Below are 18606 nucleotides of genomic sequence, written 5' to 3'. Positions count from 1 at the left end.
TGAAGACAGTTACAGTACATGAGACACTACAGCTCCATGAAGACAGTTACAGTACATGAGACACTACAGCCCCATGAAGACAGTTACAGTACATGAGACACTACAGCCCCATGAAGACAGTTACAGTACATGAGACACTACAGCCCCATGAAGACAGTTACAGTACATGAGACACTACAGCCCCATGAAGACAGTTACAGTACATGAGACACTACAGCCCCATGAAGACAGTTACAGTACATGAGACACTACAGCCCCATGAAGACAGTTACAGTACATGAGACACTACAGCTCCATGAAGACAGTTACAGTACATGAGACACTACAGCCCCATGAAGACAGTTACAGTACATGAGACACTACAGCTCCATGAAGACAGTTACAGTACATGAGACACTACAGCTCCATGAAGACAGTTACAGTACATGAGACACTACAGCCCCATGAAGACAGTTACAGTACATGAGACACTACAGCTCCATGAAGACAGTTACAGTACATGAGACACTACAGCTCCATGAAGACAGTTACAGTACATGAGACACTACAGCTCCATGAAGACAGTTACAGTACATGAGACACTACAGCTCCATGAAGACAGTTACAGTACATGAGACACTACAGCCCCATGAAGACAGTTACAGTACATGAGACACTACAGCTCCATGAAGACAGTTACAGTACATGAGACACTACAGCCCCATGAAGACAGTTACAGTACATGAGACACTACAGCTCCATGAAGACAGTTACAGTACATGAGACACTACAGCCCCATGAAGACAGTTACAGTACATGAGACACTACAGCCCCATGAAGACAGTTACAGTACATGAGACACTACAGCCCCATGAAGACAGTTACAGTACATGAGACACTACAGCCCCATGAAGACAGTTACAGTACATGAGACACTACAGCCCCATGAAGACAGTTACAGTACATGAGACACTACAGCTCCATGAAGACAGTTACAGTACACGAGACACTACAGCTCCATGAAGACAGTTACAGTACATGAGACACTACAGCCCCATGAAGACAGTTACAGTACATGAGACACTACAGCTCCATGAAGACAGTTACAGTACATGAGACACTACAGCTCCATGAAGACAGTTACAGTACATGAGACACTACAGCTCCATGAAGACAGTTACAGTACATGAGACACTACAGCTCCATGAAGACAGTTACAGTACATGAGACACTACAGCTCCATGAAGACAGTTACAGTACATGAGACACTACAGCCCCATGAAGACAGTTACAGTACATGAGACACTACAGCTCCATGAAGACAGTTACAGTACATGAGACACTACAGCCCCATGAAGACAGTTACAGTACATGAGACACTACAGCTCCATGAAGACAGTTACAGTACATGAGACACTACAGCTCCATGAAGACAGTTACAGTACATGAGACACTACAGCTCCATGAAGACAGTTACAGTACATGAGACACTACAGCTCCATGAAGACAGTTACAGTACATGAGACACTACAGCTCCATGAAGACAGTTACAGTACATGAGACACTACAGCTCCATGAAGACAGTTACAGTACATGAGACACTACAGCTCCATGAAGACAGTTACAGTACATGAGACACTACAGCCCCATGAAGACAGTTACAGTACATGAGACACTACAGCTCCATGAAGACAGTTACAGTACATGAGACACTACAGCCCCATGAAGACAGTTACAGTACATGAGACACTACAGCCCCATGAAGACAGTTACAGTACATGAGACACTACAGCCCCATGAAGACAGTTACAGTACATGAGACACTACAGCCCCATGAAGACAGTTACAGTACATGAGACACTACAGCTCCATGAAGACAGTTACAGTACATGAGACACTACAGCTCCATGAAGACAGTTACAGTACATGAGACACTACAGCTCCATGAAGACAGTTACAGTACATGAGACACTACAGCCCCATGAAGACAGTTACAGTACATGAGACACTACAGCTCCATGAAGACAGTTACAGTACATGAGACACTACAGCTCCATGAAGACAGTTACAGTACATGAGACACTACAGCTCCATGAAGACAGTTACAGTACATGAGACACTACAGCCCCATGAAGACAGTTACAGTACATGAGACACTACAGCCCCATGAAGACAGTTACAGTACATGAGACACTACAGCCCCATGAAGACAGTTACAGTACATGAGACACTACAGCCCCATGAAGACAGTTACAGTACATGAGACACTACAGCTCCATGAAGACAGTTACAGTACATGAGACACTACAGCTCCATGAAGACAGTTACAGTACATGAGACACTACAGCTCCATGAAGACAGTTACAGTACATGAGACACTACAGCCCCATGAAGACAGTTACAGTACATGAGACACTACAGCTCCATGAAGACAGTTACAGTACATGAGACACTACAGCCCCATGAAGACAGTTACAGTACATGAGACACTACAGCCCCATGAAGACAGTTACAGTACATGAGACACTACAGCCCCATGATGACAGTTACAGTACATGAGACACTACAGCTCCATGAAGACAGTTACAGTACATGAGACACTACAGCTCCATGAAGACAGTTACAGTACATGAGACACTACAGCCCCATGAAGACAGTTACAGTACATGAGACACTACAGCCCCATGAAGACAGTTACAGTACATGAGACACTACAGCCCCATGAAGACAGTTACAGTACATGAGACACTACAGCCCCATGAAGACAGTTACAGTACATGAGACACTACAGCCCCATGAAGACAGTTACAGTACATGAGACATTACAGCCCCATGAAGACAGTTACAGTACATGAGACATTACAGCCCCATGAAGACAGTTACAGTACATGAGACACTACAGCTCCATGAAGACAGTTACAGTACATGAGACACTACAGCCCCATGAAGACAGTTACAGTACATGAGACACTACAGCTCCATGAAGACAGTTACAGTACATGAGACACTACAGCTCCATGAAGACAGTTACAGTACATGAGACATTACAGCCCCATGAAGACAGTTACAGTACATGAGACACTACAGCTCCATGAAGACAGTTACAGTACATGAGACACTACAGCCCCATGAAGACAGTTACAGTACATGAGACACTACAGCCCCATGAAGACAGTTACAGTACATGAGACACTACAGCCCCATGACAATGGCCCTCTCCTTTACTCCCCTCCACCAGAGGAGAGGAGGACCGCCGCCGGCTTGGAGCAGCAAGAGAAAGCGGCCGCGGAGCGACAGCTGGAGATGGAGCGCGTCATGGAGGACGACCGCAGGAGCCACGAGGAGAGGCTGAGGAGGATGGAGGAGAAGTGTGAGGAGGAGAAGAAGGAGCAGCAGGAGGAATTCGAGGGGGCCCTGGAATGCAAACTGCAGGAACAGAGGGATCTGATGGAAAGTGGCCATAAGAGGAAGGCAAAACGGATGGAAGAAGAAATCGGGGAGTTCATGGCCATGCATGGCCCAGGGCGGGCTGGACCTGGCTTCTTGGAGAAGATCAAGCCAGTGATTGAGATTGGAATGGGTGTCGCGAACACCGTTTTGAATTATAAGCTGCTGACGGCCACGATGAATAGCAAACACTGACTTTGGTTGTTTTCGTTTTCTTTTGTGTTTTCATTCTGTGATTCATTCTGTCATTATGTGTAATGTTTCATGACATTATGTGATCATCATTGTATTCTTGAGTACAAAACCACCTTCAGCAGCCTGCTTGTCGCAAGCTATTGGCTTGATAAAGGTTTTATGCATATGGTAAACATTTATTTTGGCCATTGTTGTGTAAGGCTTGAGATATACTGTATTTGAAGTCGCTGGGTGTGATTTTTCAATATTGTTATTTCACATATCCTGTTTGAATAAAGACAAAGTGCTAAATCATCATGTTGTATCTATTCGTGTTTGTATCGACTTAATTCGAAGCGAATTCGCTCTGGCATTATTATGCAGTAGGCCTACATTCAGTACAGTAATTATTTCGATTTTTCAAAACTGACGTTTTGAATTCACTTTCATTTGGGACTCTTTCTTGCTGCAGAGGAGAGAAAGCGAGTGGCCTTGGCGAAGCAGGAGGTAGAGGCACTGAGAGAGAAGGAGGAACATCTGGAGAGAGAGAAGCAGGAGATGGAGAGGAGTTTTAAGGAGACCATCCATCAGATGAAGGTATCAACCCTGAGCACTTACTACAGGCTAAACGAAGTTTCTAGGCAACCAGAGTTTTGTTGCTTAAACACATTTCCTGATAGACTACCCGACTTCCTCAAAACCCTAAACACAAATCTCAAAACTCACACAAAATGCTAAATCCTACACTTCTCTTGCAAAAGCACACTTTACTGTTAACTCTTCACTAAATGGACAGACACATACAACATCTATGAGTAGACATTCTAAGCACTCATTGAACACTGGTGTGCACAATGGAAAAGACTATATGAATGATTTATCAGTGGAGCCGGCGGAGCCAGGCGTTCATGGAGTAAGACGTGTTTCACGGGAGCTCCCTACCATCGTGCGAAATACACTTGTCACCCCACTAGTCTTTATTTTATTTTTTATTTGTTATTGGTCTTTTTGTTGAGTGGTCGAGTATCTACTACTTTCGTCGACCTTTTTTCAACTTTTCACGATGTCGATGGGAACCAGAGCTACGAGCACTCCAGCCGGCAAAATGGCACCGAGCCCGTCCTCGCCGTCGCCTGAAATAAGTGAAATTCTCTCGGTCGTGACCAAACTCCTTGCGGACTTTGAGGTACGCTTCGCTGATGCACAAAGGAAAGCACAGACGGAACTTTTTGATACCTTTCATCGGGCAATGTCGGAAGAAATCAGGCTGGCGGTCGCCCCGTTGAGAGAAAAGATGGAGTCGCTACACGCTACCTCCACGGCTAATGCTAATGAACTAGCCTCGCTAACGACAGAGGCCTCACAACAGGGCGAGAGGGTGGCGGGTCTGGAGAGCTCCCTGCTGGCTAGGCAGGCTGACGTTGCCCAACTACAGTCGGTAATTATGGAAATGCAGTCCCGGGAGAGACGATACAACATCAGTAGGGATGCCCCGATCACGTTTTTTGCCACCGATACCGATCACCGATCGTCGTGAGCCATATCGGCCGATACCGATCCGATACCGATCGTTTTTGATTAAAAAGAAATTAAAAATTATTTTATATAAAAAGTTTTTTTTTTTTTTTTTTTTTTAATAAAATATATATATTATATAATTAGACTTGTAGTTGTATTATCTGCGAGACATCGCCACCACGCAACAAGTCAAAATGCTCGCTATCTGCAAACAGCTCCACTGTCTGTGTGTACTCTAGTAGCCCTAGCTCCAAAAAGGATTCTCCGGCGCTGCAGCGGGACCCTATTGGTAACGTTATGCTTTGGTCATTTCACATTCAGCAAGCCCTCAGCTCGAATACGCATTAAATCAATGTTATAATACATTGATATCAAGAGCTATCTGTAGCTACTGCTAGCCGGCTAGATGACGTTAAGACAACTATTTAGTTCAATCGGACATTTCGTTTTGAACCGTGAACTAACGTCAGCTAACGCAAGCTAACGGAGATATCAACATGGGCTACTGGACTTCCTGGGGCATTTGTTGATATCCGGAGCTATCAGTAGCTAGCCGGCTAAATACCGTTAGACAATGCCTACTAAAAGTGAATAGTTGACTGGGTCATTTTGTTTAAACAGTAACGATAGCGAGAGAGGGAGAGAGCCCTGGACTCAGCGGGACTGAGAATGAAACGCTGTGTAAACAAGCACACGCAGACGCGGGCTCTCTCCTCTCTCTCTCCCTCCCCTCCTCACAGCGAGGCAGATAGTGAAACCAGACACCTCGACTGCACTCTGCCAGAGAGGGAGAGAGAGAGAGGGAGAGACAGAGAGAGGGAGAGACAGAGAGAGGGAGAGACAGAGAGAGGGAGCCCTGGACTAGTGGGACTGAGAATGAAACGCTGTGTAAACAAGCACACGCAGACGCGGGTTCTCTCCTCTCTCTCTCTCTCCCTCTCTGGCAGAGTGCAGTCGAGATGTCGGGTTTCACTATCTGCCTCGCTGTGATTTCCACTCGCTCTGCTATCGCTGTGTGGGCTGCCTAGGTTGTGGGCGGGCATTGGCTATCTAGACTCAGCAGAGGAGGTCCGCCTCCTCTGTGTTTACAAACTCTACACGGGTACGGGCGGGGCTAGGGAGGAGGAGCAGTTTGCAGGTCCTGTGCGTCTGAGACAAGCGAGTGAGATATCCACTTGATCAGTTTCCGCGATCGGCGAATATGACTAATTATCGGAATTCCCCGATCGCATATTTATACTGATTATCGGCCGATAACGATCGGTGGCCGATCGATCGGGGCATCCCTAAACATCAGGATTGTTGGTGTTCCGGAGGGCAGTGAGGGAGGTCGGCTCTCGGAAGCCATGCCGGAGCTGCTACAGAAAATACTGGGGACTGATGTCCTTCCCAGGCCACCCGTATGTGAATCGGCCTACAGAGCGGGCAAGACCAGTCCTGGTGTGAGCGGGGAGCCGAGGCCCATCATTGTCAAGCTAAACAGGCTACAACAGAGGGAACTCATCATGCGGTCTGCCCGTGCCAGGAGGGGGAACTCTGTCTCGGCAATCACAAAGTGGCCATTTACGCTTGAATGATCATTTCTCGGATATCCCTTCGATCAAGACGCGACAGGGAACAGTCACTACTGATTTGAAAAAGATCAACGACACTTTTAAAGAGTTTTACTCACAGTTATATAGCTCAGAGGTTAATTTCGATAACTCTAAATTTGAATCGTTCATTGGCGGGCTTGAGATACCCCACATTTCTGAGGAAGAGGCTAAGGAACTGGGGAAACCGATCACTCTTATGGAACTTAGGGAGACGATTGCTGAAATGCAGAGGGGTAAGGCACCAGGCTGGGATGGGATTCCACCCGAAGTATATTTAGCTTTCTGGGACCAACTGGGTCCATTGATGCTCGATATGATCAATTACGCTATCGAACAATGGGAGTTCTCAAGAGATGTCAACATGGCGTTGATTTCTTTACTTCTCAAGAAGGATAAAGATCCCAATGATTGTGGTAGCTATAGACCCTTGAGTCTTCTCGGGCCGATCTAAAAGTGTTTGCCAAGGTGCTGGCCCGCCACCTGCAGAGATTTATGACGGTATTGGTACACTGCGATCAGACTGGTTTTATCCCGGGGCGCCTGGCTGCAGATAACCTTAGGAGGCTGTTGCATGTAGTCGATAACCGTAAAGACAATACAGCTCCGTCTACAGTTCTGTCTCTGGATGCCATGAAGGCGTTTGACAGACTAGAGTGGTCATACCTGTGGAAGGTACTTGAGGTTATGGGTCTTGGAAAGAGTTTTATTCATATGATTAAAGTCCTGTATGCCTCGCCGTCGGCAATGATACTGACAGGCAAAAAAGGTTCCACACTTTTTCCAGTCTCCAGATCTTCTAGACAGGGTTGTCCTCTGAGCCCAGGACTATTTGCGCTTTCCCTCGAACCATTGGCCCAATTTATTAGGCAATCGGAGGACATCGTCCCCATAATGGTCAATAATACTCCACACAAAATTGCTCTCTATGCGGATGACCTACTGATTTTTATGGACGACCCCTCCCGGTCAGCCACAAAATTACTGGGAATAATCGACGACTTTGGTAAATTGTCAGGCTTTAAAATTAACTGGAACAAATCAGCCTGCCTACCTCTTAATGAGCTGGCCAAGGCGGTGCGACTACCAGCTGATATCCCCATAGTGGAACATTTTAAATACTTGGGCATAGAGATATTCCCCACGCTGAGTCAAACTACTAAGTACAACTTCACGGGTACTTATGATAAAATACGCCAGGATCTAGACAGGTGGTCGTCCCTTCCTAACTCCTTACAAGCCCGGGCTTCCATAATCAAAATGAACGTCCTGCCTAGGATACATTTTGTTAGCTCAATGCTCCCCTTGCCCCCTCCAATAGACCACTGGCGCAAGGTACAATCGATGGTATCTAAGTTTATCTGGAATAACAAACGCCTGAGAATCAAAAGAGCTACTACTCAACGTAGAAAACAGGATGGGGGCCTTGCAATCCCTGATTTTAAGCTTTATTTCTGGTCCTTTTCACTGAGACCTCTGATGTGCTGGCTAGACCCTGTAGAGGCTGTATCTTGGCGCTCCTTAGAAGCGGCGGCGGTTTCACCGCTAAGATTGCAGGATGTAGTGTACTCCACTGTCCCTATTTCGAAATGACGACTGAGGTATGGACCGATCATAACTCGCGTGATCCAAACGTGGCGTAATGTACAGAAGTCGTGTGGGGTTAAATGCCCATGGCACCTGGACTCTCCAATTTTTTATAATCAGCAACTACTTGTTGGGCACAAGCCGGTTAGTATTCCTCAATGGCAAAGCAGGGGAGTTCATACTCTGGAGGATATTTATGATAAGAACGGCCTTCGGGCGTTTCAGGACTTAAGAGAATTTTATGACCTTCCCGGCGAGTCCTTCTTTCTTTACCTTCAACTAAGGTCAGCGCTGAGGGCGCATGGCGTGCCGTGGGCTCAAGCTTTGCAACCACACCCCTTCCTCAGGCTCATAGTGGACAGGACGACCTCCAGAGGGTTTGTCTCAGACTTTTATACGCTCTTAATTCAATCCACGTATAAAAATGTCATTGGATACAATCTGGCGTGGGGATATCCCGGAGCTGGACCCCGAGTTTGACTGGGATGATGTTTGGGCAAATGTGGCATTGTCTTCCCGCAACCCCAATCACCAGCAAATTAATTTTAATTATATTCATAGGACCTATCTTACACCTAGGAAGCTATTTGCTATGGGACTGGTAACCGACTCTCGGTGCACTTTGTGCTCTCAAAGGGCCGCTGGCACTTATATGCATATGTATTGGGATTGCCCACCAGTGGCCCGCTTCTGGAGGTCAATAACGGACAAACTTTCAGATTTGTGTGGCTTAACTATCCCATTCACAGCTGTTACGCTACTCCTGAACGATATAACGACACTACCCGCGTCCGTACAACTAAAAAGGGTTGTCCTAGCGGGCGTCACAGCAGCGAAGAAGCTAATAGCATTGAGATGGAAGGAGCCTGAGAAGCTCACAGTGATTAACTGGTCCCTAACACTGTTGGATGTGATTTATCTTGAGATATCCACGGCGCGGGTGATTGGGGTGGGGCAGGCTGGTATTGACCTGTGGTTTGCGGCAGCTGAGAAGGTCAGGACCGCCGTGTGCGGCTGAGCGGGGTTGAGGTGCATGTTCGGGGGAGTCCGGCGGTCTCGTGGGAGGGGGAGGAGGAATTGTCTTGTCTTTTGTCTTGTCCTTCTTAACTTTAACTGGGGGAATTTTATTGGGGGGGAGCTATTTTGCTATTTCTTCACTATTTGGGCACTTTTGCACGATTCCTGTGAGTCTATGGAACACTCTGTAGGGTTTTGTTTTTCGAAAAGGTTAATTGTTTTGTATTTCTAGTCAAGTACTCAAAAGCAGCGTTTTCTACCTCAAGATCTTAAGATGAGAATTAAAGACATAAGTCTTATTAATATAGAGCCACACGGCCGGGAAACGGTACTGAATACTGGGAAAGGCCATTTGTAGGATAGTACCCCTTTAAAAATTTAAAATGTTGTACTCTGTTTTTATAATTTGTTATTTCTTTTATTATTATTGTTTCTGTTATCTTCCTGTGAAGTTCTGTGTATTGTTATTATATTGTGTTGTCTTGTTTTCATGTGAAGTAATAATAAAAAAAATTGATAAAAAAAAAAATTATTTATCAGTAGAATTATGCCTTTGCATGTGTTACACGTTCACCTGTTGGATGTTTCAAGTTTTGTCTTACTGTATTTGACACGTATAAAGTACATGTACATTACAGTGAAATGCTTGGTTCTGTAAAAAAAAAAAACATGTAATGTTTTTACGTATACTCAAATAGAAAACAACACACAATATTTTACTGTATAATAACAGTGTATTTATTTACTCAAAATGGGATGAAATTAAAGAGATAAGTAGGCAATAAACGGGCGGCTGGGTGGCGTAGCGGAGATTGCGCTCGTCACCAATGCAAGAGACTCCGGTCTCGACTCACCGAGTCAGCGTTGCCTGCGGCTTGGGCCAGTCGTCATACTATCTCAATTGGCAGAGGTAGCGGGTGGAAAGTCGATGGGTGGGGATTGGACGTTGTGGACAGCGACTCCTACAGGTCGGTTGGGTGACCTGTAGGGGACAGGTCACCCACGCGTTACTCCTCGCCACTGAGAGTGGTGAAAAGATGCGACAGGCTGCCTCCTCGTGTATTGGAGGGGACACGTGATGCAAGGCTTCTATCCTCACTACAGCTGACCAGTGGGAGGCATAGTCTAGCAACGTTCAAGACAGGGGAGGGGAGAATTGGCGATACGAAATTGGGATGGGAGAAAAATAGAAAATAAGGAGAAAAAGTGGATTAAAAAAAAAGAAAATAGGCAATAAACAAAACTAGTCTGCATCCTGCCTTCGCTCCCTGTCCTATTCCTCCTCTTGGGACCACTTTTATTTTGTGGTCCTGAATCAGATACAGGTCTGATCTTTTGCAATACGACCTTGTTGACATTTGTCCCAATTTCTTTTTACGTCCATCATCTTTATTCATTTGCGCATGCGGGTCAGTTCAGGAGCGTGACCGGTTCACACTGGAGTCTGATATTGGTCACATTTAAAAAGGAATGTGAACAGCCAATCAGATCTCAGTAATAAATGAGAATTGAGCACTAAGACTTGCAGTGTGAACACTGCCAGGGTTAGGGGTTTGATTCCCACCACCATCTCTTCCAAACCGCTCCAGGGACACCACACCGGGGGGGCGACCCTGTGTTCTGACCTTTCTAAAGAAATGCGTGTTCTTATGACTAGAATCGCCTGTTATTTGATCAGAATCCCCTGCTATATGATTAGAATCGCCTGTTATTTTATTAGAATTGCCTGCTATTTTATTAGAATCGCCTGTTATTTGATTAGAATCGCCTGCTATCTGATTAGAATCACCTGCTATTTGATTAGATTCGCCTGTTATTTGATTAGAATCGCCTGCTATTTGATTAGAATCACCTGCTATTTGATCAGAATCGCCTGCTATTTGATCAGAATCGCCTGTTATTCGATTAGAATCGCCTGTTGTTTGTGACCAAGATGTCTGCGGTCGAATACTACGAATAGTAAAAGTTAATAAAAGTTTATTTGGGGTTTATTATTTATTTATTCATTTCCCCTTTTCTCAAATTCTGTTGCACAACCTGTGTGTCATTCATTCTCATGAATATAAATAAATTGCCAAACAATTAGCGATTGCTTTTCCCCCGTGACCTTAGATCAAGTGCGACCAGGAGGTGGAACAGCAGAAGCACGAGATGGAGAGAGCGATGGAGAGCAAACTGCAGGAGATGAGGTTGTTGCAGGAGAAACACTTCACCAAGAAAGAAAGAGCCATGGAGGAGGAGATATGCCACCTGAAGAGGATGATGGAGAAGCTCAAATCTGATAAGGAAGTTTTGGAGCGATCTTGCGATTTTGCTAACATGGTGAATGGTGTCTCACGAAATCTTAGTGAAGGCATGAGTCACTACTACAACATTAAGCATTTGAAAGAACAGAGCAAGACAAGAGCCCAGAACCCCCCCAGAGCCAGTGCCCACAGAGCCAGCACCCAGAGTGCCCCCAGAGCCAGCACCCAGAATGCCCCCAGAGCCAGCACCCAGAGTGCCTCCAGAGCCCAGAGCCCCCCCCGAGCCAGCGCCCAGAGCACCCAGGGCGCCCCCAGAGCCAGCACCCAGAGTGCCCCCAGAGCCCAGGGTGCCCCCAGCGCCCAGAGTGCCCAGGGCGCCCCCAGAGCCAGTGCCCAGAGCACCCAGGGCGCCCCCAGAGCCAGCACCCAGAGTGGAATACCATACCCAGCACTATTGGGTATCTATCTTATTATCTATCTATATTATTCTAATAGGGGGTGATACATTTGCATTTGAATGTCGGAACGTGGGCCTGCCCTCTGCTCAAGTAATTCTAGCTGTATGCTTTAGGTGTTGCCCAACACATTCCTTAAAGTGGTCCACAAGATCCTAATTTTTGTTTGTTTTGGTGACACATACTGGTGATAAGTGCTCATTGTTATTGTGTTTTTTTGCAATGTATTTGACTTGCTTTCCATCTTGAAAATCCATGGTAACTACTGAGTTAGCCCTCTATTCATTCCAAACAAACACGCTGTTGGAGACGTGAAACACATCACTTCCTGTGTGCCGAATGACTTTCAACACAGCGTTGTTTATAACAGACGAGAACAGCAAAGGTATAAAAACATTAATGAACTGGGTGCAAGTAGGATCGGTGTCAAAATAGAAATGCGTTTATAAGAAAATGTTCACGATCATTACCACTTACTAAGATATTAGATCGTTAGGCATGAGAACTGTGTAGATTCTGATTCTATATGAGCGTGTAATTCTGTGGTTGAGTCTAAATGGTCGTAACATTACGGTCCATAATAGCGAGGACTGTTGTACACTGTTACACTGTTTTAAACTCAGCCATTACCTGCTTACTCCACATGAGTGAACTGTGAACAAGCAGCTAGAGTGAGACATTGGACCTGGAGTGAGTAGAACTTGTGTAAAAGACCCCTATGTTCTTCTGGCCTCAGACCCACTCATATCAGAGCTCCTGACAGAGTAGAACTTGTGTAAAAGACCCCTATGTTCTTCTGGCCTCAGACCCACTCGTATCAGAGCTCCTGACAGAGTAGAACTTGTGTAAAAGACCCCTATGTTCTTCTGGCCTCAGACCCACTCATATCAGAGCTCCTGACAGAGTAGAACTTGTGTAAAAGACCCCTATGTTCTTCTGGCCTCAGACCCACTCATATCAGAGCTCCTGACAGAGTAGAACTTGTGTAAAAGACCCCTATGTTCTTCTGGCCTCAGACCCACTCATATCAGAGCTCCTGACAGAGTAGAACTTGTGTAAAAGACCCCTATGTTCTTCTGGCCTCAGACCCACTCCTGTCAGAGCTCCTGGGGGGGACATGAAAGATCTCGCTCCACAATGGTGGAACGAACTTCCCACCAGGAAGTCAGGACAACTGAAATTATTCAATCAACATCTGAAATGAAAATAAATACATGAATAAATACATAAATAAATAACCTTCATACTGTCTTTTACTATTATGCACTTTGCTACTAAGTAATCTACCTTGCCTATATTACTACCTACTATGCTGTCTTTACTACTATACACTCAAGACTGTAGCACTCAGGTTCAACACTGTTTGATGAACAATCTTACTTACCCTTAGCTGCCAGAGTTGTACCCTTCCTCCTCACTTGTTGTACACAACTTGTAAGTCTCTTTGGATAAAAGTGTTCAGCTAAATGACAAAGTAAAATGCAAATGGTTGGAGTCTGTGGCTCTCATTACAAACGATCCGATATCTTGTTGAGTTGACCTTACAAGGTGCTTTGTTATATCAATATGGGCATATCGAAGGATCCTGCCACTCTGATTAAGAATTAAACGTATATATGGTGATTGAATAAAGGTCTGGTGATTTTTAACAGCCATTAAGGGTCACTGATTTCATTATCAGACAGTAATTATCCAAACTACACAAAGACGTAGTCATTCACGGAGTCAAAGGGCAGCTATGTTCTTAAACATGAATGCACATAGCTTACACAACATCAAGACACAGGCTCAATCAAACTGGAAGGGTAAGGACTCACTTTCCAGTGTCACGTGAAAATACTTAATGTCCCGCCCGTGATCACACTGGAATGAGGTTTATAAGAACTGTTTGATTGAACATTGATTGATTGTATTTTATTAACAGATTGCAGAATGGGTACAATACAGTACGGCTCAATACACACAATTGTTAAGGGGATGCAGACCAGAGAAAGACTTTTGTCTTGTTGATCAGGGTCCCCCATTTTCAATTCATCATGACATTTATGACATACATGACTGTTTAAGAGACAGAGATCATAAAAGAAAATATATACATTCGAGGGGGAAGAAACTACATTGGAGGGGGTTGGGTGGTTTGGACATTTACCGGTGCCAGTTTTGAATTGCAGCCTCCCATAGGTGCTCTTTGAGAGCGGTTTTGAAGGAGGGTAGGGATTCACATTATTTTACGGCTGTGGGTAGGGCCTTCCACATTGTTGTGGCATAATTGCGCACCGTGTTTAGTCCCTTGTTTGAGCCGAATCTGGGTTCATACTGTCTTTTTATTGGTAACATCTCACTACACATCTCTCTAGGTCGTCCTCGGAAGAGCCCTCAGCTGGGCCAGGCAGGCTGAGCCCCAGCTGTGTTGTGTTACCAGTCACCTCGATCCTCCATGCATTTGGCTACTAGCTTGCCAGTACTTTACGCGCCTGCGTCTTTCTTTACGTCCGTTAGTGTGGGATGCCGCCTTCGTTTTTTTATTTTTTTTTTAAGGAACAATATTTATTCCCTCTTAAATAATAATTTGAATAATAATTCTTGGCTATATAAATGTATACATGTATATTCACATACATTTTTTTTTATTAAGGTACACTGGCATTGAAAAGGTAGATAGACCAGCGAGAGGCGGAGACCATGGCAAACTACTTTTGCAGAGAGAGACCTACCATATACACACCCTGCAGACTATGGCCCCTCTTGGACTGAATGAAGAGTTTGATATCAAACCCTTCCTGTAAATACACACATTCTGTCTGATTCTGTTTTTTTAATAAATGTTTCTGTTTTTTAAGTTTTCTTATATATTTTTTCTCTATTTTGTCATGTGAAGGTGTGTCACATCTAACTACTAATTACCGTACTACTGTTATTGTAACTATGTACCGTATGTTCTGGCACTTGAGCTGCAATATGGTCTGTAAATGTGTAGCCTATAGGCTAATTGATTTGAACCTTGACCTGGCTCAACCTTGACCCTTAATTTGTATATGTATATATACCCCACCCCTTTTCACATGTTGGTGACACTTGAAAAAGGCCACAGGCCGAAACGTTGTGTTCAAGTATATTAAAACTTGGGAACACTACAGACGGTGTGCAGACTTTTTTTCCACAACATATTAGATACATAGCCATAATTTAAGATCAATTGACAGAGGGCGGTCAGGTGGCGTAGCAGAGATTGCGTTCGTCACCAACACCGGAGACGCTGGATTCGCCTGTTCGAATCCAGCTCACAGCTCCGGCGTTGTCACCAGCTTGGCTGGCCGTTATTAGAGGGTGGGAAAGCTGGCGGGGTGGGTCCGGGTCGTTGTAAACAGCGACTCCTACAGTTCGGTCGGGGCGCCTGCTCAGCGCGGATAGGATCTAAGGGGGGTAGTGTGAACCTTCCACACGTTACACCCTCTCAGTGAGAGTCCGCGCTGCCAGGTGAAAAGAAGCGGTTGATTGGCTGGACGTGTGTCGGAGGAAGCATGTGATAGCCTCCACTCTCCCAGACCGACTGTGGGGGGTAAGTGCGCAGCGACCAGGAAGGGGATTGGGAATTGGCATAACGACTAATATTAGGATGGGAGAAAATCGGAGGAAAAAGGAGGACAAAAAAAAAGTAAAAAAAAAAAAAAAAATTAAAATCAATTGACAGAGCTCTCATATTTGCGAATGCAACAGCGTTCACCCTGATGTAAACAAAACAAGTCATTGATAAGCGACGGCCATATTAGACACATAGCCATAATTTAAGATATAGTTTATGCATTTGCAAATATGAGAGCTCTGTCATTGAAGTGGGTGGTGGCAGCATAACAGCATTCACCCTGATGTAAAGTAGCGATTTTTTATTGGTTTGTCATGACAAACCAATTACATAATCCAACATATGTGTAAAGAAACAACATATTCCAGTTAACGGTATATTTTTTTAATGATTCGTTACGGTATAAATTAGGTTAACTGGAGCTGCGTATTGCTGGCTCTCATATTTGCGAATGCAACAGCGTTCACCCTGATGTAAACAAAACAAGTCATTGATAAGCGACGGCCATATTAGACACAGCCATAATTTAAGATATAGTTTATGCATTCGCAAATATGAGAGCTCTGTCATTGAAGTGGCTTGTCGCGGCTCATGCGCGGGCGTAAGCGCTAACTGGCGGCGATAAGGGGGGCGTGCTAGCGTGATCAACCATATATCCTTTGCTATTTTAAGCTTGTTCTGGAAGAAATTACTGTGAGTGTCAACCTTTAGTAAAGTCCTGTCTTTAGTTATCCTAAATAAATCTTATACAATTGATATCTTAATTATAACTTATTAACCTTAGTTGTATAGTGCATAATAGTTTGTCAATCTGTATTGTTCTAGAGAAAGAATGGGCATTCATTCAAGTCAAAGTTCATTTATCATGGATGATTCCATCATTCCAAGCTGTGAGAGAGAGAGAGAGAGAGAGAGAGACACACACACAGACAGAGAGAGAAAGAGAGAGAGAGACACACAGACAGAGAGAGAGAGACACACAGACAGAGAGAGAGAGAGAGAGACCTGGAAAGCGAACAGGCTCTTGGAATGGGTGTCTGGGAGGAAGTGGGGGGTCTTTTGATGTTGATTAAACGGCAAGCAACTAATGTCATGAGTGCAAAATTAAAGGACAATAAAATCTAATCTAACTGAAATTGTGTAGCACAGACCTTTCTATGGATCAAAACCTCAATATTATTATGGTGTAGGTAATACTTCACGTATCCTTAATCCCTAGGCTAATGAGGCACTAAGATGTTAGTAAAAAAAAAAAATGTATGTCAATGACAGAAAGTAATGGTATATATGTGTGTGTGTGTGTGCGTGCGTGCACTGTGCACGAGTGCACATCTAGGGGCGGGGTGTAGATTTTAGTCTCCCTGATGTTGACTCCTTAGCCACAGCCTTGGGTTGTTTAATACTGGACAAGTGTTCATAACGGCCGTTGCGTGGGCCGGTGCGTGGGCCGGTGTGTGGGCTGGTGCGTCTGAATGTCCCGGGCTGAATTTGTGTCCCAGTCCGCCCCTGCCTACCGCCAATGTTCCCCCTAAAGGCTCGGGCACATTGAACGTGCACGAATTTCACGCACGGGTTCCTAGCGGGATCGCGCGCCTGGCCAGACACACAGAGTCCGACTTCTCAGCGCGGAGCCCTCTCAGCACTCTCTCTCTCTCTCTCTCTCTCTCTCTCCCTCTCGCTCTCTCTCTCCCCCTCTCTCTCTCTCTCTCTAGAGAGAAAACGAGAAAGAAAGAAAGAGGGGGAGAAAGAGACTGGAGAGAGAGAGAGAAAGAAAGGCAGGGAGAATAAAGAGAGAGAAAAAGAGAGAGCTGTACTGTATTGTACCCATTCTGCAATCTGTTAATAAAATTTCCAATCAATCAATCAATCGCATGGCGCACGCCTCCCGTGCCGCCTCGAATCCAATTGAAGCGGAAAAGATAGCTTGCCGCTCGGGAGCCGCCCGCGAGGAGCGCTCCCACTTGCGGCCAGTAGCGTCCGTTAACATGGGAGCGGAAGTGAAGCGGCAGCCGCGCGCAAAACGCTCCTGCGCACATCTGAAATCTGTCGTGCACAGAAACGTTTGTGTAAAATATGCATGTAGTTAAATTGACTGGCGCGCTGCACCGAATACTACGGTAACTTGTTGCGTGTGACGTTACCAAGAGAAGCCTCGCTTTCAGTGCTTTGTGGGCGTCGCTACTGCACGCTCACACAGACACACACAACAGAGCAGGAAGCGGACGCGTCTATGCCTTCTACAACGCTGTTCGGTTTCCGGGTTTCTCTGATTGGCCACTAAGCCCACGTGACCCTATACCTTTTGATTTGTTAATAATATCGTGTCCAGGCGAGGAACGCGAACGACTTTCGCAAAATGCACATACCGCTCTATAACTCAGCTTCCAGGAATTAGCCCGGATCAGTCTGAAACTATACAATATTCACCACAGGATAACACGCGAACGTATACATGAAAAGATTTACTCTTTTTTACATGTTGGATGAGAGATAGTGACTGTCAAATGAGCCATAGTATTGTCTCCATAGCTATAATATAGAATATAGATATAGCTCTGCAAACATCGTGACGCACAATGAAAATGCCTATCTTTTAAAGCATGGCCCATTGACTACAAGGATGGGGATAATGGCTGGCGCTGAATCAGTTAACATAATTATTTGATTGTTGAGATTAAAAAAGACACTAGGCACATACTTTTTTACATTTATTCGAAATAAATACAAATCAGCGTATCAATCCCTCTGAGGTAGCCACTTGTTCAACAGAGTCACCGTGCTGTTGAACGAATTAAAATATTAAACTATTCAAGCACGTATGAAACAGAAGATCATTTGCTAAAATGTGCAGTAAAATCACACGGAGACATTTTCTGTTAGCTACAATTTGATCCTTGCAATTTGATGCTTGCAATCGGCAAAAACATACAACGGTTATTTACATCAAGATCAGGCTCCAATATGAAGTGTTTAGAAAGAACAGTGTCTATAGGTTTTATGAACATAGT

At 44.9% G+C, this 18606-nt stretch overlaps 2 protein-coding genes across 3 annotated transcripts in view; both read left to right on the top strand.

Moving 5' to 3' along the window:
- LOC311226862 (guanylate-binding protein 1-like) overlaps positions 1-3846 on the top strand; it is a 29823-nt gene extending 25977 nt beyond the window's left edge. For both annotated transcript variants that reach the window (XM_084312285.1, XM_084312286.1), the window contains exon 10: positions 3218-3846. In XM_084312285.1, coding sequence (XP_084168411.1) covers positions 3218-3621 — 404 coding nt within the window. In that variant the 3' untranslated portion in view covers positions 3622-3846. The remainder of the gene's footprint in view (positions 1-3217) is intronic.
- A 230-nt stretch (positions 3847-4076) lies between these two features.
- Positions 4077-12884, top strand: LOC311226868 (uncharacterized protein). The gene is made up of 2 exons (XM_084312295.1): positions 4077-4197; positions 11427-12884. The coding sequence occupies exons 1-2, from the start codon at positions 4159-4161 to the stop codon at positions 12060-12062; spliced, it is 675 nt and encodes a 224-aa protein (XP_084168421.1). The 5' UTR covers positions 4077-4158; the 3' UTR covers positions 12063-12884.
- The last annotated feature ends 5722 nt before the right edge of the window (positions 12885-18606 follow it).

This window comes from Notolepis coatsorum, assembly GCF_963971535.1.
Source record: "Notolepis coatsorum genome assembly, chromosome: 4".
Lineage (NCBI taxonomy): Eukaryota > Metazoa > Chordata > Actinopteri > Aulopiformes > Paralepididae > Notolepis > Notolepis coatsorum.
Note: the sequence above shows the minus strand (reverse complement) of the source record. Positions and strands in the feature narration are given on the sequence as shown.